The sequence below is a fragment of the Ovis aries genome, chromosome 5 (genome assembly GCF_016772045.2).
Source record: "Ovis aries strain OAR_USU_Benz2616 breed Rambouillet chromosome 5, ARS-UI_Ramb_v3.0, whole genome shotgun sequence".
In the NCBI taxonomy this organism is placed as follows: domain Eukaryota; kingdom Metazoa; phylum Chordata; class Mammalia; order Artiodactyla; family Bovidae; genus Ovis; species Ovis aries.
The window spans coordinates 2,591,266-2,613,550 of NC_056058.1; the positions used below are offsets into that span (position 1 = coordinate 2,591,266).

Below are 22,285 nucleotides of genomic sequence, written 5' to 3' on the forward strand. Positions count from 1 at the left end.
CAATGGTACAAAGATAGCCTCTTTCAGTAAGTAGTGCCGGGAAACTGGACAGTTACCTGTAAAAGAATGAAATTAGAACACTTCCTAACACCATACACAAAGATAAACTCAAAATGGATTGAAGACCTAAATGCAAGATCAGAAACTATAAAACTCTTAGGGGAAAACATAGGTAGAACACTCGATGACATAAATCAAAGCAAGATCTTCTATGACCCACCTCCCAGAGTAATGGAAATAAAAACAAAAGTAAACAAGTGGAACTGAGTGAAACTTAAAAGCTTTTGCACAGCAAAGGAAACTATAAGCAAGGTGAAAAGACACCCCTCAGAATAGGAGAAAATAACAGCAAATGAAACAACTGACAAAGGATTAATTTCCAAAATATACAAGCAGCTCATACAACTCAATGCCAGAAAAGCAAACAACTCACCCAATCAAAAAGTGGGGAAAAGACCTAAACAGACATTTCTCCAAAGGAGACATACAGATGGCTAACACATGAAAAGATGCTCAACATCGCTCATTGTTAGAAAAATCAAATCAAAACTACAGTAAGATATCACCTCACACCAATCAGAATGGCCCTCATCAAAAAGTCTACAAACAATAAATACGGGAGAGGGTGTGGAGAAAAGGGAATGCTCCTGCACTGTTGGTGGGAATGTAAATTGATGCAGCCACTATGGAGGATGGTATGAAGAGTCCTTAAGAGAAACATCACCATATGACCCGGCAATCCCACTCTTAGGCATATACCCTGAGGAAACCAAGACTGAAAAAGACACATGTACTCCAGTGTTCATTACAGCACCTTTTACAATTGCTAGAACATGGAAGCAACCTAGATGTCCATCGACAGATGAATGGGTAAGAAGGCGTATTACGTACACACAACGGAACACCACTCAGCCATAGAAAGAAACGCATCTGAGTCTGTTCTGAGGTGGATGAACCTAGAGCCTATTATAGAGCAAAGTAAGCCAGACAGAGAAAGATAAATATCGTACACTAACATACATACATGGAATCTAGAAAGACGGTGCTGATGAACCTATTTGCGGGGTAACATGGAGACACAGACATAGAGAACAGATTTATGGGCACAGGCAGAGGGGAAGAGAGGGTGAGATGTATGGAGAGGGTAACACGGAAACGTACATTACCATATGCAAAATACATAGCCAACAGGAAATTTCGGTATGTCTCAGGGAACTCAAACAGGGGCTCTGTATCAACCTAGAGGGGTGGGATGGGGTGGGAGATGGGAGGGAAGTTCAAGAGGGAGGGGACACATGTATACCTATGGTTGATTCGTGTTGATGTCTGGCAGAAAACAATGAAACTCTATAAAGCAATTATCTTTCAATTAAAATTAATTTTTTTTAAAAAAAGAAAAAAAAAATGGGATGGCAGGCCATTTCTATATTGGCACGAAGACCATCTTCCCAGAAGAGTAACCTGATTTTTTAGACTGTCCTGTGCATGAGGGGCAGAGGCTCCTCCTGACCACTATGAAAATGCAACGGAATGAAGACTGCTTTGCCAGTCAGAGGCTGCTAGGGCACTAAGTCCTCATTGGCAACGCCGATTGACGTGGCAGCTGCGACTTTTTCCTTTCCATTTCTAAATTCATCAATGTAACACCGACAGGAATACTGACATGGAACTCAGAGTCTGTTGGGAGACAAAGGCAACGGCATCTTTGATCGAAGAAGATCACCCAAAGTAGCAGAACCGACTTCTATCAATCGTCCTCTGTTTCTTCCCGTTGAAAGGAAGTGACGCTAAAACCTGTCTATTTTTTTCTATCTATGGACAACTGGAGCTTCTACATCCAGGAAAAGGAAAGAAGGGCCTTCCAGAAACCTCAAAGTTCATAATTCAAAGTTCACTTCTGGGAGAAGGCCAATGAGGATTGTGTGGCCAAACTTTCCCCTAATCCAAGATCCTTCAAACTGAAACACCACTGGTCAACCAGGACCAGCATGACGGCGTGTGCTTGTTCTCAGAAAAGACAGATGATGGGAGGAAAGTAAGCTATCTCCAGGCCTACCTCAGCCCCCAGGCATCAGGGAAAGGCAGGGTCCCAACAGCAGGAACATGAGAAAGGTTCTGGGCAGGTGCTAGGACACTGCCATTGAGCCTCACTGCATGGAAACAGGCGGACAGAAACAATCCCTCCTCTTTGCAAGTGCACCCTCCCTTTACATGCTCCCCCAGCCAAAACGGGGACCACGTGGGGACATGGAAGACAGGGAGGATTGAAGAGATGGAGGATCCAGGCAAGCGCACACATGTCCAGTGAGGCAGGTAGCCCTCATCACCTGCACGGGCCAGCTCAGCGCCCTCCTCCAGGACTGACCTGTGACGTCCAGGTGGAAGGACACCTTCTGGCCCCCGGCCTCGCAGCTGTACTCCCCGGCGTCCGCCTTGCCCGCCTGCTGCACCACCAGCCGCCTGGTGCAGCCCTTGGCTTCCACACGCACTTTCGAGCTCGAACTCAGCTTCTTGCCGTCCTTGTACCACGTCACCTCCGTCTGGGCCTGGGCCACCTCGCAGCTCAGCGTGGCACTCGCCCCCGCCACGGCCTGCACTTCACTGCGTGCTGGCTGCTCCTTGGCGAACACCACTGAGGGCTCTGGGGACAGAGGGGGATACACGGGGTCAGAGACCCCAACTCAGTCAGGATGGCAGCCCTGCACAAAGACAACCTGGATGGGGAGGTGGTGGGGGGCTGGGCAGGAGGATGGTGGAGCTGGAGACTTCTCAGGCTCTGCACCAGCCCTGTGCCCTGCAGAGGACCCCTGCCTTTCTCAGCAACAGGGACATGATTTATGCATTCTCCCTCAGGTCCCTGCAAGGAGGTCCTGGGTGGGAGGTCCTGAGAACAGACTTGTTCTCTGCTCATGACATCTGCAGGTCTCAACGCAACGACTCCCCATCCTTTCTAGATGGTGCCCCTGTCTTCTCCATACAATTATGCGGAAACTTTTCACCCACAGTCCGTGGAGATGGTTGCGGCTCGGCCCCCTTGCCTACCCTTAGTACTGTCAGCTGGTGGCAATCTGGGGGGGTGCTTGCACCTCCCTGTGGCTCTCATCGTCTGAGGAATGAAGAAGCGTTGCACCTTCCCCTTAGGACTGGGCTTGCCATTACTGTTTTCTTCGTCCTGACATGAGTCAAATCTTTTGCCCACTTGCCACTAGTAGGCACTCTCTTTTGTTGATTCAACTCTGGCCTATTTTTACACATTTATGTGCCAACAGGTAAATTTTAAGCATATTCCCAGCCATGTGACTCGTATACTCATACTCTGCTCCAGTCCTGTGTTAAGTCAAAGTTTTTCCTTCCAATAGTGTGACAATGTCCATTTCTTCCCTTTGCATTTAAAGCATTTGTGTTCTACTTAAGAAATCTTTCTTTACGCTGAGTCTTTGAAGAAACCATGTTATTATCTGAGGGTTTTTTTGGTTTTACCCTTTACTCTGAGGTTTCTAACTCACCCTGAGTTGACTTCTGTGTATGGTGTGAATTGTTAGTACAATTTAAGCGTTCTGTGTGGTTCAGTGATCCACCCACCATTTCTTGCTACAACATTCTCCCTCGACTTCCTAAACAGACAACATAGTAACAATCGAAAGGTACTGGTGAGGGAGGGACGGTGGTGCCGGGAAGTCATTTGTGAATTGTTTCTGAACTCAGGTTTCTGTCCCTCCAGTGTGGTAACTATCCCCACACTGGGACCCCCTTGTCTTCAGAACTTTAGCCTTATGATAATTCTTAACATCACGTCCCAGTAAAGACTCCCACCCTGATTTTCTGCAAGAAAACAACACATTGGCTGTGCCTTACCTATGAATCTGCCTGTTTTTCCTTCATCTGACCCACCCGCAAAAACACTGGTTTCGATTTTGATTGTTAATAAACATCTTTGAATTTTTCCCCTTTTATTTCTATCCATCTGTTTCAACCTCTGACTGCCTCTCAAGAATCTTGAATAATGTCTCACACACAGACCCTTAGCAACTTTCCTCAGGCCTGGAAATTAGAAACATGATACAGTTGTGCTAGTCTAAGTCTTTCACACAAATTTAATTTTCCACGTGGTCCCTGCCAGGACTCAGATGTAGAAATAATTTCCGCATACTGATTTGTTTTCACACACTTAGCTTACTCAAAAAGAGAGGAGATGGGGAGGGAGGTGGGAGGGGGTTCAGGATGGGGAACACATGTACACCTGTGGCGGATTCATGTCAATGTACGGCAAAACCAATACGATACTGTAAAGTAATTATCCTCCAAATAAAATAAATAAATTAATATTTAAAAAAACAAACAGATGCAATCTAATCATTTATCTCTGAGATTGTCTGAGTTGAACATCACACCAAATTCCATCTTTAGTTTTTCAAAACTCCTTGCCAATGATTTTATTCTCCTCCTTACTGAACTCAGTGGGTAGAGGGGCCTGAATGTGCCATCCCTCACATCAAAGATTGCCAGGTATACCATGAGTGGGATGTTGTTGTTGTTTTTGCCACAATGCAATAACATTAAAAAGAAGATATCTTTTTTATAGTCTACTAAGAATTTTACAACAGAAACTGATGCTCAATTTTGTCAAACATTTTGTCTCAGTATAAGACAAGCAAGTTTAATCAACCATTTGATTCTGTACACGAGATGATCTTTGTGCATTCAATCCAACGTCAAGCTACCTATCAACCTTGTCAACATTAATACAACATGCAATCCTGAACTAAGACTTTCACCACTGATCTCTACCCCTGGATACACTGCTGAATTCATTTTGTTAACACTTAAATTCATAATTTTGATACTCTCAGTAGATTGGTCTGGTATGTCATCCTCCCTTTGGCTTTCTGGAGTGATTTTGGTACCAATGTTATGTTCTGTACATGAACAGTTATGGAGGGTACCTCATTCTTCTCTGTCTAGGACCATCTCCAAGCATGGAATAACAATTTCCTGAATATTTTATACAGTTTACCAGAGAACTAACTACAAGGCTGACAAGCCTTTCATTATTTGTCTTATTGACTACAAGTACAAGTCATCCAGCTCTTTGAGTTTTCTCTATCTTTGCATGTCTGATCTTCAGATATTTTACTAGGTTTCAGATTAATGCACTGGAGAAGGAAATGGCAGCCCACAGCGACAGGGGAGCGTGGTGGGCTGCCGTCTATGGGGTCGCACAGAGTCGGACACGACTGAAGCAACTTAGCAGCAGCAGCAGCGGACACATTTTACAATATTTCAAAGGTTTTTACCTTAAAGTACTCTTCAATGTGCTTCAGAAACCACATTCTACAAAGATGCATGCTGGAACCTGGGGATATACACACCCACACATCCTGTTATACTGGCACGATCTCAAACTCTTAGGGGTTGCCACCTAGGAGTCAGTGTGGCATGGAAGCCCACCCCTATTCTGCATGAAGACTTTCTTCCCAGAAGAAGAATAACCTGATTCCTTAGACTGCCCGATGTTTCAGCCATGAGACAGAGACACTCAGTGACCACTAGGAAAATGCAAGGAAAGAAACACTGCTTTGCCAATCAGAGGCTTGCAGGACAGTAACTTCTTCTTAACAATCCACACTGATGAGGTAGAAATGACTTTTTCCTTTCCATTCCTAAATTCTTCAATCTCATGCCAAGAGGAATACTTACCTGAAACATCCAACCTTTTTCAAAACAAAGGAAAACCATATTTTATCTAAGAAGATCACCCTAAATAGCACAGGTGACCCTCTACCATCATCATTTCTTTCTTCCTTTCACAAGGCAGTGACAACAAAAAGTCGCCTATTTCTTGGTCCCTACCAGCAACCAGACCTTCTCTATAGAGGAAAAGGAATCCCAGAAACCTCAAATTTCATCATCCAAAGTTTACTTCCAAGAGAATTCCAAGTAGGACTGTGTGGCCAATATTTTCCTTAATCCAGGATCGACCAAACTGAAACACCCCTGGCCAGCTGAGACCAGCATGAGGTTATAGATGAGGGTGACTACCGGTTCTCAGGAAAGACATATGATAGGAGGAGCCAATTATAGCCCAGGCCTACCGCAGCCCCCAAACATCAGGGAGAGCCAGGGTCCTAACAGCAGGAACAACAGGAAAGTTCTGGGCAGGTGCTAATAAGACAGTGTGACTGAGCCTCACTGGCAGGAATCAGATGGACACAAACAGGCCCTCTTCTCTCCACAAGAACCCTCCCGATGCAGCCTTCCCTGGAGCCAAAAGCGGTATGAAGATGGGACATAGATGACTGGAAGGTGTGAAATCCTAAAGATTACAGGCGACTACACAAGTCTGGTGCGGCTGGAAGCCAGTGCCCTCATCACCTGCACGGGCCAGCTCAGCGCCCCCTCCAGGACTGACCTGTGACGTCCAGGTGGAAGGACACCTTCTGGCCCCCGGCCTCGCAGCTGTACTCCCCGGCGTCCGCCTTGCCCGCCTGCTGCACCACCAGCCGCCGCCCGCGGCCCGTGGCCTCCACACGCACTTTCGAGCTTGAACTCAGCTTCTTCCCGTCCTTGTACCACGTCACCTCTGTCTGGGCCTGGGCCACCTCGCAGCTCAGCGTGGCGCTCGCCCCCGCCACGGCCTGCACTTCACTGCGTGCCGGCTGCTCCTTGGCGAACACCACCGAGGGTTCTGGGGACAGAGGGGGATACACAGGGTCAGAGACCCGATCTCATTACGGTGGCAGCACCAGGCAAAGAATAGGATGGGGCGTTAGTTGTGGGTGGAGTAAGAAGCAGCAACAGAGCTAGGGAATTTTCAGGCTCCACATCAGCCCTGTGCTCTGCCGAGGTCACCCAAACTTTCTGAGCAGCAAGTGGCATGTTTATGAATTCTCCTCTGGGTCCATCCATGTGAGCTATTGCAGGACGGGGCGGCCACTGGAACAGGCTTGTTCCCTGCTCATGCCTGGCGTGTGTTCCCCAACCCTCCCAGATGGTGTCAGTCCTTTCATAACATTATCCTTGGAACTCTTCACCTGCAGTCCGTTTAGATGTCTGAGGCGGGCACCTTTGCCCACTTTTACCATTGCCAACTGGTGGCAATCTGGGGAGAGTGCTTACACCTCCCTGAGGCTTTCTCTGTCATTGTCTGAGGAACGAAGAAGCAAGCACCTTTTCCCCAGGGGTCACCATTATTGTTTTTTCTTCCTGGTGACACTATTCAGATCTTTTGCCCACTTACGAATAGGATGGGAACTGCGGGGTCATGACGGGGGCGTTCCTAGATGAAGCCCCGCCTTCCACACAGAAATGTACATGTTCCATCACAGTGACCAGGACTTGCTAAGGCTCCACTCCTGCCCACTCGCATGCTGGCCATCTGGTGGGAGTGAGTGTGCCTCCTGTGACGTTCTTTGGCGTTTTCCTCATGACACAAAGGAAAGAACCCTTTGTGATATTTTTGCTCACGGGTATTTGCTCTTCTGTATCATCGTTGTTCAAAGATTTTGCCCTATTTTCAATAGCATCTTCTGTCATTTTGAGGACATGTTTATATATTTAAATGCAAGGCGCTGACAAGTATGTATGTTCTAAACGTCTTCCACGTCTGTGTGGTTTGCCCTTTAGTCACTTATACTAACTTCTGATGAATTTTCATGGTTAGTTTTAGTAAAGTATTTCAAATGTGTTTCATTATGGCTAGTACACTTGTATTCTAAGAAATCATTCTTTATCCTGAAGTAATTTACGTCTATGATTTTTGCTTCTATTCTGTGGTTTCTAACTCAACAGGAGTTGACTGTGTGTGGTATGACGTACTGGTCTAATCTCTTCTCTCTGTGGTTAAATGGTTCAAGTATCATTTACGAAAACTATGTTGCCTCTCTGCTTTACACCATTCCATAATGTTTTAAAAGGAGACGGGAAATGCGGTCATTCAGGTCCGTGTCTGAAATCACTCTCCAGAGGCTCTGGCCTGTGTGTCTATCTTTGCAACAAGACACTACTGTATTCATTACTAGAGCTTTATAGTAGTCTTAATATCTGGTAATATCACCAAATATTTGCTCTCGTCAAGAGTGCACTGACTGTACATGGTCTTTGCAATTTACTTGTCAATTTTCAAAGTCCCCTCTAAACAAACTTTTTTTGGATCTTAATTTGTATTGAACATTTTTCATTCTTCTGTAGATTTCTACCAAACTATTCAGAACTTCTTGACTGTCTCTCAAAACAATTCCAAGAATCCTCCCCACCACAGAGCTTCTCAGAACCTTTTATTAGACTTGTAATTAAAAAATGCTTGCTCTGATGCTATTTTAACTCTTTTAAAATTTCATTTCCAACATGTTTGTTGCTACTGTTAGACACAAAAGTTTGTTTTCTTCCTACTAACTTCTTCCACGGTAATCATTCTTAACTATCCGGTGGTCTCATAACTTATCTTTGGGTAAATCATATTATCTGTGAATTCCACTTTTGTTTATTCACACTTTTATATTACTTTATGTTTTCCCTAACTATGCTGTAAAATGTTGGATAAAAGCAGCAACAGTGGGTTTCCTCGTCTAGTTCTCTATCTCAAAGCAAAGCCTTCAAACTTTCACTTTTTTGTGTGCAATTAGCTGGATTGCCTGCAGAGTCATTGATCAAATTAAGAAAGAATTGTTTTATTTATAATTCATCAAGAATTTTATGGCAAAAATTGATGCAAACTTCATTAAACATTGTTTCTCTATTTATAATGCCAAATCTCATCCAATACTTTATTCTGCATGTCATGAACAGAATGGTTTGCTAACATTTCTGGTATTTCAACAATCTTGCCCTTCTGGACTATGACTTTCAGCACAGCGTATTACCAGTTACCCTCTTAATATATTATTAAACTTATTCTGATAATGTTTTCTTTCAGATTTTGGCCTTGCTATCCATAATAGATTGATAATAATTTCAATCCTCACCCCTTTCCTTGTCAGATATTGGTATCAGTGTTACGCTATCTACATGAAACAAATCAGAGACTGTATCTCATTTTTCTATTCTCCAGAATAACCTCCATGAACACGGTTTTTCTTTTTAAAGTAGCTTATATAATTTACCAATGGAACTACAGGGATTAAATATTTCTCTGTGGGAAGATTTCTCATTATGATTCCAATTACTTAAAAGGTTTTAAGACTATTTGAGTTGTCCAGTGTATCTGTGTCACTTGGTATATAATTTTCCAAGAACTTAATTAATTTGTCAAGCCTTTCATATTTACTGCAATGAAAATAATTGTCATATTCTCCTAAAATACCATTTTTTTAAAGATACATGCATATTCGTATAGGAGAAGTGACTATTCCTCTTCAAGTCTAAATCTGTAAATCAAGACTCCAACTAGAGTTCTGGCATAGACTGTTCCAACAGAAGATAAAAGAACTCAATATCTGCTTTGAAAAGAGAATTCCAGACCTCACATGTACGTATTTCAGGCACACATCAACCAATCCTCTGCTCTCTGTTTACTTCCCACACAAACTGCAAGAAAAACAGACCTAGACCTGTGTATCTGTGTAGCTGTGCCTGTGTGCTCAGTCCCTTCAGCCGCCTCTCTGTGACGCCATGGACTATAACCCGTCAAGCTCCTCTGCCCATGGGATCCTCCAGGCAAGAATACTGCAGTGGGTTGCCATGCATACCCAGGGATGGAACCTGAGTCTCCTGCATTGCAGGCAGCTTCTTTGCCCACTAAGCCACCTCAGAAGCCATGGAGATACACAGATAATTTCAATATCCAGTGCAAGGAGAAAGAGTGTCCAGAACAAACTGAAACTCTGGCAAATCCATAGTTCATTCCCGAGATAAAGCAAGCACAACAGTGTGGTAAAAATTCCCCCTGGACCTGGTTTAAAGAAATTCAACCATCTCTCCCTAATGTCAACCCAAACGCATTGCTGGGTGGGGCATCCAGGAGCTGTCAGGACAGCCAAGAGGAGCAAATTCACATACCCACAGTTGAAAGGCATCTGGTTTACATCAGACCCCAAGTGCAAGACAGAACCAGAGGCCCAGACACCAGGGAACACCCAGACGACCCCGGGCAGATGCTGGGAAATGACGGCCGTGCGTCACTGTGTGGAAACGCCACTCTGGCTTTATAGGATGCCCTTCTCCCTTCTGTTCACACCCTCCCATCCAGCGCCCTTTGCCTGGCCTTGGGTATGAAAATGGGGGTGGGAGGACAGAAGGCTGAAAGAGATGAAGCCTAGGGGAAAGACCATCGGGTCTGTCAGGGGTGCAAGCCCGTCCCATCACCTCCACATAAGGCTAACTTACTACCTCCAAACTGACCTGTGACGTCGAGGCGGAAGGAGACCTTCTGGCCCCCAGCCTCGCAGCTGTACTCCCCCACGTCCGCCTTGCCTGCTTGTTGCACCACCAGCCGCCTGGTGCAGCCCTTGGCTTCCACACGCACTTTCGAGCTCGAACTCAGCTTCTTCCCGTCCTTGTACCACGTCACCTCCGTCTGGGCCTGGGCCACCTCGCAGCTCAGCGTGGCACTGGTTCCCGCTACGGCCTGCACTTCACTGCGTGCCGGCTGCTCCTTAGCAAACACCACTGAGGGCTCTGAGGACAGAGGGATACACAGGGTCAGAGACCCCATCTCAGTCAGGATGGCAGCCCCGGGCAAAGACGACCTGGATGGGGAGTTGGGAAGCAGGGTGGTAGGAAGGAGCGATGGAGCTGAAAACTTTTCCAGGTTTTGTACCAGCCCTGTGCCTTGCAGAGGACACTCTTGTCCTTCTCAGCAGCAAGTCACACAAGTCATGCATTCTCCCACAGATCCGTGTGAACTGGCCTGAGAAAGGGGCTGTTGAAAAAGGCATTGCCCCTGCTCATGACATCTGCAGGTTCACAATGCAAATGTCCACAACCTTCCGAGATAGTGCCCCAGTCTTCTCCATAGGATTATGCAAGGGACTTTTCATCTGCAACCAGTGGAGATGTCTTAGGCTCAGCACCCACGCCTGCTCTTACTCTTGTCAACTTGTGGCAATCTGCTGGGAGTGCCTGCACCTCGCCGTGGTTTTCTTTGTCATTGTCTGAACACCTTTCCTCAGGACTGGGTTCATCACTACTGTCTTCTTCTTCTTCTTCCCAGTAACACTATTCAAATCTTTTGCCCACTTACCCTTGGTAGGCTCTCCCTTTTCTCGATTCACCTCTGGCCATTCTTTATGGTTTAAATACCAAAGAATGACACATAGGTAAGTTTTAAGGATATTCCCAACTGTGTGACTCGCATTTTCACTTTCTGATCAAAACCTGTGATAAAGCAAAGTTTTTCCTTTCAACAGGGTCACATTGTGCTTCCATCCCTTTGAGTGTAAAATATTTCATTCTCCCTACCTTTCTTGTGTGATTATGGTGTTGGTGCCATGTTCTGTACATGAAGAGAGTTATGGATGGTATCTTCTTTTTTCTGTCTCTAAGATCATCTCCACAAGTATGGAATAAGAGTTTTCCAGGAAATTTTGTATACTGTACCGGAGAACTACAGGGCTGACTTTTCATTATTAGTCCTACTGACTGACAAGTCATACAACTCTGACTTCTATCTTCCTTTGTCCTCTTTCATATAGTTTACTAGAATTTAGCCAAATTTCATAATTTTTCAATGGTTTTATCTTAGAACACTCTCTCCTATTCTCAGAAAACCACATTCTACAAAGATGCATGGTGGGACCTGGGGTATCTATACACACCCATAAATCATCCTATCCTGATAGGTATTGCCACCCAGGAGTCAATGGCATGGCAGCCCAGCCCTATTTGGCATGAAGATGCTCTTCCCAGAAGAATAACCTGATTTCTTGGACTGCCCTAAGTTCCAGCCACAAGAAACAGGCCGTTAGGAAAATGCAACAAAATAAAGACTGAACTGATTCTATGAGGCCACCATCAGCTTGATACCAAAGCCAGACAAAGAAATCACAAAAAAAGGAAATTACAGGCCAATATCACTGATGAACAGAGACGCAAAAATCCTCGACAAAGTTCTAGCAAACAGAATCCAACAACACATTAAAGGAAGTATACATCATGATCAAGTGAGATTTATCCCAGGGATACAAGGATTCTTCAATATATGCAAATCAATCAGTGTGATACACCATGTTAACTAATTGAAAGAAAAAGCATGATCATCTCAACAGATGCAGAGAAAACTTTCAACAAAATTCAACATCCATTTATGATAGAAAAAAAAAAAAACTGTCCAGGAAATTGGCATAGAAGGAACACACCTCAACATAATAAAGACCATATATGACAAACCCACAGCAAACATTATTCTCAATGATGAGAAACTTTAAGATTGGGAACAAGACAAGGGTGCCCACTCTCACCACTATTATTCAATATAGTTTTGGAAGTCCTCGCCATGGCAACAAAGAAGAAAAAGAAATAAAAGAAATCCAGATTGGAAAAGAAGAAGTAAAACTCACTGTTTACAGATGTCATGATACTATACATATAAAACCCTAAGAGCACCACTAAAAATCTACCAGAGCTAATCAACAAATTTAGTAAAGTCACAGGATATAAAATTAACACACAGAAATTCCTTGCATTACTATATACTAACAATGAAAATTCAGAAAGAGAAATTAAGGAAACAGTTCCATTCATCACTGCAACAAAAAGAATAAAATATCTAGGAATAAACCTATTTAAAGAAACATAAGACCTGTATGCGGAAAACTGTAAGACACAGATCAAGGAAATCAAAGACAACATAAACAGATGGAGAGATTTACTATGGTCTTAGATTAGAAGAATCAGTATTTTGAAAGCTACCATACTACCCAAAGCCATCTACAGATTCAATGTAATCTCTATTAAGCTACCAATGGTACATCCATAGAACCAGAACGAAAAAATTTCATAATTTGTATGGAAACACAAATTCCTTGAATAGACAAAGCAATCTTGAGAAAGAAAAACAGAGCTGGAAAATTCAACTCTCCTGACTTCAGACTACACTACAAAGCTAATAGTCATCAAGACAGTATGGTACTGGAACAGAAACAGAAATATAAACCAATGGGACAAGATATTAGCCCAGAAATAAACCCACACACCTATGGGCACCTTAATCTTTGACAAAGGAGGCAAGAATATACAATGAGAAAAGACAGCCTCTTCAATAAGTGGTGGTGAGAAAGCTGGATTGCTACATGTAAAAGAATGAAACTAGAATACTTCCTAAAACCAGACACAAAAATAAACTCAAAATGGATTAAAGACGTAAACGTATGGCCAGAAACTATAAAGCTCTTAGAGGAAGCCAAAGACAGTATACTCTTTTGCATAAATCACAGCAACATCCTCCTTCACCCACCTCCTAGACTAATAAAAACAAAAATAAACTAATGGGACCTAATTAAACTTAAAAGCTTTTGCACGGCAAAGGAAACTAAAAACAAGATGAAAAGAATGGGAGAAAATAATTGTAAATGAAACAACTGACAAAGGGTTAATAACCAAAATATATTAGCAGCTCATACAGCTCCATATCAGACAAACAAACAGCTCAATCAAAAAATGGGCGAAACACCTTAAACAGACATTTCGCCAAAGAAGAAATACAGATGGTCAATGAAAACGTGAAAAGATGCTCAACATCTCTCATTATTAGAGAAATGCAAATCAAAACCTCATACAACTCAGAATGGCCATCATCAAAAAATCTACAAACGGTAAATGCTGGAGAGGATGTAGAGAAAAGTGAACCCTTTTGTACTGCTGGTGGGAATGTATACTGATACAACCATTATGGAAAACAGTACAGAGATTCCTTTAAAAACTAGGAATAAATCTACTAAATAACCCAGCAATCCCACTATAGGTCATATACCCTGAGAAAAACCACAATTCTAAAAGACACATGTACCCCAGTGTTCACTGAAGCACTATTTACAATAGCCAGGACATGCAAGCAACCTAGATGTTCACTGACAGATGAATGGATAAAGAAGCTGTGGTGCATTTATAGAATGGAATATTACTCGGCCGTAAAAAGGAATGCATTTGAGTCAAGTGTAGTGAAGTGAATGAACCCAGAGCCTCCGATACAGAGTGAAGTAAGTCAGAAAGAGAAAAGCAAGTATTGTATATTAACGCAATATACATAGAATCTAGAGAAATGGTACTAATGATCCTAGTAGAGAACAGACCTGTGGGCACAGAGAGGGAAGGTGAGGGAGGGACTAACTGAGAAAGTGGCATTAACATATATATACAATCGTGTAAAGCAGATAGGGGGAATTTGCTAAAAAACACAAGGAGCCCAGCCTGGTGCTCTGTGATGACCTAGAGGGATGGGATGGGGTTGGGGGAAGGAAGAGAGGCTCAGGAGGAAAGGGGCATATAAATATATATATATAATTATGATTGATTCATGTTGTATTATGGCATAAACCAGCACAAAATTGTAAAGCAATTTTCCACCAATTAAAAAAATTTTTTTAAAAAGATCGCTTCCCCAGTTAGAGGCTGCTAGGACAGTAGCTCTTCATTAGCCATGCCTAATGGTGTGATGGAAGTCACTTTTTCCTTTCCACTTCTAAATTCAACAATGTAATGCCAAGGGGAATACTTACCTGCAACATCCAAACTCTTTGAAGACAAAAATAAAGTCATATTTGATCCAAGAAGATCTCCCTGAATAGCACAGGTGTTTCTCCACTAATCATTCTCTCCTCCTTCCCTTTGCCAGGACATGACAACAAAAACAGCCCTAGTTTTTGCTACCTTTGGGCAACCGGAGCTTTTAAATCCAGGAAAAGGAAGGAAGGCCTCCCAGAAATCTCAAATTTCATCATCCAAAGTTCACTCCTGAAAAAACTCTAAGTAAGATTTTGTGGCCAACATGTACCCTAATCTGGGATCCATCATATTGAAACACCTCTAGCCAACCAAGAACCAGTATGAGGTTTCAGATGAGGGCATGTGATTGCTCTCAGGTAAGACATATGATGGGAGGAAAGTCAGGTATCCGCAGGCCTGCCTTAGCCCCCCAAGCATTGAGAGGGTAACAGGCAGGAAGGCCAGGGGTCTCCAAACGGAGGAAACAGCCTGCAAGGGTCAGACACTTTTATCTCTCTTAAGCGGCAGGAGGAAACAAACTAGCGATATTTTTTTCCCTTCTCTATACAAATTTAAAAGGTTTCTCTTAAAATTCTGTGTTGCCATGATACCTGGTTTCACCTGAAGTTAACTATTCTCAAACCTAGAGATAACCAACTTTTTCTTATGGAAATGTTTATCTTAAGCTATGCTAACATCACTTCATGGGAAATAGATGGGGAAACAGTGTCAGACTTTATTTTTTGCGGGGCTTCAAAATCACTGCAGATGGTGACTGCAGCCATGAAATTAAAAGACGCTTACTCCTTGGAAGAAAAGTTATGACCAACCTAGATAGCATACTCAAAATCAGAGATATTACTTTGCCGACTAAGGTCCATCTAGTCAAGGCTATGGTTTTACATGTGGTCATGTATGGATGTGAGAGGTGGACTGTGAAGAAGGCTGAGCACTGAAGAATTGATGCTTTTGAACTGTGGTGTTGGAGAAGACTCTTGAGAGTCCCTTGGACTGCAAGGAGATCCAACCAGTCCATTCTGAAGGAGATCAGCCCTGGGATTTCTTTGGAAGGAATGATGCTAAAGCTGAAACTCCAGTACTTTGGCCACCTCACGCAAAGAGTTGACTCACTGGAAAAGACTCTGATGCTGGGAGGGATTGGGGGCAGGAGGAGAAGGGGACGACCGAGGATGGGATGGCTGGATGGCATCACGGACTCGATGGACGTGAGTCTAAGTGAACTCCGGGAGTTGGTGATGGACAGGGAGGCCTGGTGTACTGCGATTCATGGGGTCGCAAAGAGTCGGACAAGACTGAGCGACTGAACTGAACTGAACTGAATGTACTATGCATTTACCCCAAATGCACAGTCTTCAAGTCGGTTCCTCCTTTTGGGCTCAGAACCTACTTGATAAACCAGTATATTCTACTCAGATATTGTTCCTCTAATCTATGTAAATGAAACTATTTGTATGGTGATCTGCCCTTCTTCAAGATTCAAGTTAATCATTATATGGCCCAAGATAAACCATTTGGTGCCAAGATTATCCCAAAATGCATCTTATGGGTGAGGGGCCTGGTGCCATTCTGAGTTTTGAGCCATTCCTTTCTTTCATTAACAGACTGCTAGTGACTATATAACATCCAGCTGAAGACTAGCAGGGGGGTACTCTTTCTGCCCCCTTCTGATGCCTATGTCAGAAGCTTTCTCTATCTCCTTTATACTTTAATAAAACTTAATTACACAAAAGCTCTGAGAGATCAAGCCTCGTCTCTGGCCCCGGATTGAATTCTTCTCCTCCGGGGGCCAAGAATCCCGGCATCGTGATTCAACAGCAACCGTTCGGCATCAGGGAGTGCTAGGGTCCCCTTAGGGGAATTACAGTGCAGGAAGTACTGTTCAGGCTTCAGAAGCAGGAGAGCAGGCCCTTGACCTTCGTTCTGACCTGCCAGGACACTGCCCACATTTCCTGCCTGTCTGCAAGCACACTAAGTCAGGCGGCACTTTAGACAAGAAGGGAGTGGGGCTTGGAGTTCTTGAGCCCCTGGATTCATGCCCGGGTTTAATGAAATCCTATCCTGATTCACAAGATAAAGCAAACAGCTCCGTAAAAATGTTAGACTGAAACCAGAGCTGCATTTTTGCATGCAAACTGATGATGCAGCCTGGGGTTATAAGCAGGGGCCCCCCAAACTGCAATCTGAAGTCTCATCAGTGGAGTGGGCTGCTGCTGAGGCCCTCTTCCCAACTGGGACTCCAGATTGCTGTTAACAAGAGACTTCTCGGTATGATGTTTAAGTCTGGATGCTGGTCAGCCCCATTTGGTGATATATGTACTGTTACTCTTTGCTTTCGCTTAATTATTTTCATTGGAGGATAGTTACTTTACAAGACTGTGGTGGGTTTTGCCATATATTAACATGAATAAACCATGGGTGCACATGTGTCCCTCCATCCTGAAGCCCCCTTCCACCTCCCTCCCCACCCTATCTCTCTGGGTTGTCCCAGAGCACCGGCTTTGAGTGCCCTGCTTCATGCACTGAACTTGCACTGGTCATCTATTTCACATATGGTGATATACATGCTTCAATGCTATTCTCTCACAATTTCCCACCCTTGCCTTTTCCCACAGAGTTTAAAAGTCTGTTCTTTACATCTGTGTCTCTTATGCTGCCTTGCATACAGGATCATTGATACCATCTTTCTAAATTCCATATATATATGCATTAATATACTGTATTGGTGTTTCTTTTTCTGACTTACTTCACTCTGTATAACAGGCTCTAGTTTCATCCACCTCATCAGAACTGATTCAAATGCGTTCCTTTTCATAGCTGAGTAATACTTCATTGTGTGTATGTCTTCTCTTGTGTTGTTGGAAGAGGTAAACTTCAAACTGCAATCTGAAGTCTCATCTGTGGAGTGCACTGCCGCTGAGGCCTTCTTCCCAATTGGGACTTCAGATTGCTGTTAATGAAAGACTTCTCAGCGTCATGTTTAAGCCTGGATGTTTTTTTAGTTTACCTCTTCCAACAACACAAAAGACTTTTCATGTGGACATCACTAGATGATCAATACCGAATCAGATTGATTATATTCTTTGCAGCTAAAGATGGAGACGCTCCATACAGTCAGCAAAAACAAGACCAGGAGCTGACTGTGGCTCAGATCATGAACTCCTTATTGCAAAATTCACACTTAAATTGAAGAGAGTAGGGAAAACCACTAGACCATCCAGGTATGACCTAAATCAAATCCCTTACAGTAGAAATGAAAAATAGATTTAGGGGACTAGATCTGATAGACAGAGTGCCTGAAGAACTATGGATGGAGGTTCATGATTTTGTACAGAAGGCAGGAATAAAGGCCATCCCCAGGAAGGAGAAAAGCAAAAAGGCAAATGGTTGTCTGAGGAGGTCTTATAAATAGCTGACAAAAGAAAAGAAGCTAAAGGCAAAGGAGAAAAGGAAAGATATACCCAACTGAATGCAGAGTTCCAAAGAATACCAAAGAGAAATAAGAAAGCCTTCCTCAGTGATCAGTGCAAAGAAATAGAGGAAAAGAACAGAATGGGAAAGACTAGAGATCTCTTCAAGAAAATTAGAGATACCAAGGGAACATTTCATGCAAAGATGGGCACAATAAAGGACAGAAATGGTATGGACCTAACAAAAGGAGAAGATATTAAGAAGAGGCGGCAAGAATACACAGAAGAACTGTACAAAATGACCTTCATGACCCAGATAATCATGATGGTGTGATCACTCACCTAGAGCCAGATATCCTGGAATGCAAAGTCAAGTGGGCCTTAGGAAACATCACTATGAACAAAGCTAGTGGACGTGATGGAATTCCAGTTGAGCTGTTTCAAATCCTGAAAGATGATGCTGTGAAAGTGCTGCACTCAATATGCCAGCAAATTTGGAAAACTCAGCAGTGGCCACAGGACTGGAAAAGGTCAGTTTTCATTCCAATCCCAAAGAGAGGCAATGCCAAAGAATGTTCAAACTACAACACAATTGCACTCATCTCACACGCTAGAAAAGTAATGCTCAAAATCCTCCAAGCCGGGCTTTAACATTATGTGAACCATGAACTTCCAGATGTTCAAGGTGGATTTCAATGGCACCCCACTCCAGTACTCTTGCCTGGAAAATCCCATGGGCGGAGGAGCCTTGTGGGCTGCAGTCCATGGGGTCACTAGGAATTGGACATGACTGAGCGATTTCACTTTCACTTTTCACTTTCATGCATCAGAGAAGGAAATGGCAACCCGCTCCAGTATTCTTGCCTGGAGAATCCCAGGGACGGGGGAGCCTGGTGGGCTGCCGTCTATGGGGTTGCACAGAGTCGGACACAACTACAGCGACTTAGCAGAGGAACCAGAGATCAAACTGCCAACATCTGTTGGATCATAAAAAAAGCAAGAGTTCCAGAAAAACACCTACTTCTGCTTTATTGACTATGCCAAAGCCTTTGACTGTGTGGATCACAATAAACTGTGGAACATTCTTAAAGAGATGGGAATACCAGACCACCTTAACTGCCCCCTGAGAAATCTGTATGTAGGTCAAGAAGTAACAGAACTAAACATGGAACAACAGACTGGTTCTAAATTGGGAAAGGTATATGTCAAGGCTGTATATTGTCACCCTGCTTATTTTAACTTACATGCAGAGCACATCATGCAAAATGCTGGACTGGACGAAGCACAAGCTGGAATCAAGATTGCCGGGAGAAATATTAATAACCTCAGATATGTAGATGACACCACCCTTATGGCAGAAAGCAAAGAACTAAAGAGCTTCTTGATGAAATTGAAAGAGGAGAGTGAAAAAGCTGCCTTAAAACTCAACATTCAGAAAACTAAGATCATAGCATCCAGTCACATCACTTCATGGCAAATAGATGGGGAAACAATGGACACAGTGAGAGACGTTATTTTCTTGGGCTCCAAAATCACTGCAGATGGTGACTGCAGCCGTGAAATTAAAAGATGCTTGCTCCTTGGAAGAAAAGCTATGACCAACCTAGACAGCATAATAAAAAGCATAGACATTACTTTGCTGACAAAGGTCCATCTTAGTCAAAGCTATGGTTTTTCCAGTAGTCATGTATGGATGTGAGCTCTGGACCATAAAGAGGGCTGAGTATTGAAGAATTGGTGCTTTTGAACTGTGGAGCTGGATAAGACTCTTGAGAGTCCTTTTGACTGCAAGGAGATCCAACCAATCAATGCTAAAGCAAATCAGTCCTGAATGTTCACTGGAAGGATTGATGCTAAAGCTGAAACTCCAATACTTTGGCCATATAATGCAAAGAACTGACTCACTAGAAGAGACCCTGATGCTGGGAAAGATTGAAAGCAGGAGGAGAAGGGGACCACAGAGGATGAAATGGTTGGATGTCATCACTGACTCGATGGACATGAGTTTGAGCAAGCTCCAAGAGTTGGTGATGGACAGGAAAGCCTGGCATGCTTCAGTCCATGGGGTCACAAAGAGTCAGACACGACTGAGCTGAACTAAATATTTCATTGTATTCAACTTCCTTATCCATTCATCTGCTGATGGACATCCAGGTTGCTTCCATGTCCTGGCTATCATAAACAGTGCAACCATGAACATTGGGGTACACGTGTCTCTTTCAATTCTGGTTTCCTCAGTGTGTATGCCCAACAATGGCATTGCTGGGTTATATGGCAGCTCTATTTCCAATTTTTTAAGGAATTTTCACTCTGTACTCGTAGAGGCTGTCCCAGTTTGCATTTCCACCAACAGTCTGTTACTCTTTTCTATTTTTTCTATTTCTTTTAAAGGTTATATATTGAAATTAAGTTAAATAAATCTATATTAAATATTGAAATTGCTTATTTGTGTGTAATGAGCTGTTTCGTTCGAAAACAAATTCTCTGAACCTGAAATGAAAGTAAAACTTTTGGTAAAATGGGTTTTGACACCAGGGAAAACAAGAAGCCTCTGGGCAGGTGATAAGACAGTGGGACTGAGCCTAACTGCCTGGAAACAGGTGGGTGGAAACGGCCGCGCCTCTTTCCAATGCACCCTTGTCATTCATCCTCCTCCAGGCCAAAATGGGTATCAAGATGGGACATGGAAGAATGAGAGGCAAGAAGAGATGAAGGTTATAGGCGAGGGCACATGTAGTCTGGAGAGACCAAAAGCCAATTCCCTCACACTTGCAAACAGGCTAGCTCAGCGTCCTCCTCAAGACTGACCTGTGACGTCCAGGCGGAAGGAGACCTTCTGGCCCCCGGCCTCGCAGCTGTACTCCCCGGCGTCCGCCTTGCCCGCCTGCTGCACCACCAGCCGCCGCCCGCGGCCCGTGGCCTCCACACGCACTTTCGAGCTCGAACTCAGCTTCTTGCCGTCCTTGTACCACGTCACCTCCGTCTGGGCCTGGGCCACCTCGCAGCTCAGCGTGGCACTGGTTCCCGCCACGGCCTGCACTTCACTGCGTGCCGGCTGCTCCTTGGCGAACACCACTGAGGGCTCTGAGGACAGAGGGGGATACACAGGGTCACAGACCCCATCTCAGTCAGGATGCAGCCCCGCGCAAAGACGACCTGGATGGGGAGCTGGGATTTGGGGTGGTGGGAAGGGGCAGTGGAGCTGGAAACTTCTCAGGCTCTGTACCAGCCCTGTGCCCTGCAGAGGTCCCCTGCCTTTCTCAGCAAAAGTCACACATTTATGCATTCTCCATGTAAACTGGTTCAGTCGGCAGGGGGGCCGTTGGAAAGGACTGGTCCTTTGTGCGTGGCATCTGGAGATTCACGAAGGTTCCCCAACCTTCCTGGATGGCACCCCAGTCTTCCCCATATGGTTATGCAGGGAATGTTTCACCTGCAGTCCACAGAGATGTCTTAGGCTCAGCACCCACGCCTATCCGTACTGTTGTTAACTTGCACGCTTGCACCTCCCCATGGTCTTGTCCTTCACTGTCTGCGGAGTGGAGAAACTGACCACCTTTACCATTAGGACTGGGTTCGCCATTACTGTTTTCTTCCTGGTGACACTATTCAAACCCAAACTGGTGCGTCATCATGGGTGCATTCCTAGCCTTCCTCTATGAGGCCAGACCCTTTCCCACAGTACTGTGTAAGCCACGTTCTCATCTGCAGAAAGTGAGACTTGCTGAGGCTCCACCCTCACCTACTCTCACTGTTGGCAAACTGATGGGATCGAGTGCACCTCCTGAGATGCTCTTTTGCATTTTTTCCTAATGACCCAAAGTAAAAAACCCTTTCTGATGTTTTCGCTCAACAGTGTTTGCTCTTCTATGTTGTCACTGTTCAAAATTTTTGCCTTATTTTCAATTGCAGCGTCTGTCATTTATTTGTTCATTTGAAGGACCTGTTTATTTATATATATTTAAATGCTAGGCGCTGACAAGGATGTGTGTCCTAAATATCTTCCATATCTGTGTGGTTTGCCTTTTATGAACTTATGCTATCTTCTGGTGAATTTTCATGTTTAGTTTTAATATAGTCAAGTATTTCAAATTTGTTTCAGTATGGTTGAGAGCTTCTAAGTGGTGCAAGTGACAAGCAATCTGCCTGCCAATGCAGGAGACGCAAGAGACCGGGGTTCAGTACCTGTGTCACGAAGATCCTCTGGAGAAGGAAACAGCAGC

General features: G+C 44.0%; 1 protein-coding gene across 42 annotated transcripts in view; it reads right to left on the reverse strand.

Moving 5' to 3' along the window:
- The window catches only part of OBSCN (obscurin, cytoskeletal calmodulin and titin-interacting RhoGEF), a 231,601-nt gene that overhangs the window by 150,566 nt on the left and 58,750 nt on the right, over positions 1-22,285 (reverse strand). For 38 of the 42 annotated variants that reach the window (XM_042249479.1, XM_060416153.1, XM_042249476.1 and 35 more), the window contains 4 exons: positions 20,871-21,146; positions 10,336-10,611; positions 6,410-6,685; positions 2,366-2,641 (listed from right to left, as the gene is read on the reverse strand). In XM_042249479.1, coding sequence (XP_042105413.1) covers positions 2,366-2,641; positions 6,410-6,685; positions 10,336-10,611; positions 20,871-21,146 — 1,104 coding nt within the window. The remainder of the gene's footprint in view (positions 1-2,365; positions 2,642-6,409; positions 6,686-10,335; positions 10,612-20,870; positions 21,147-22,285) is intronic. The other 4 variants (XM_042249480.1, XM_060416154.1, XM_042249506.1 and 1 more) reach the window with 4 other exon arrangements.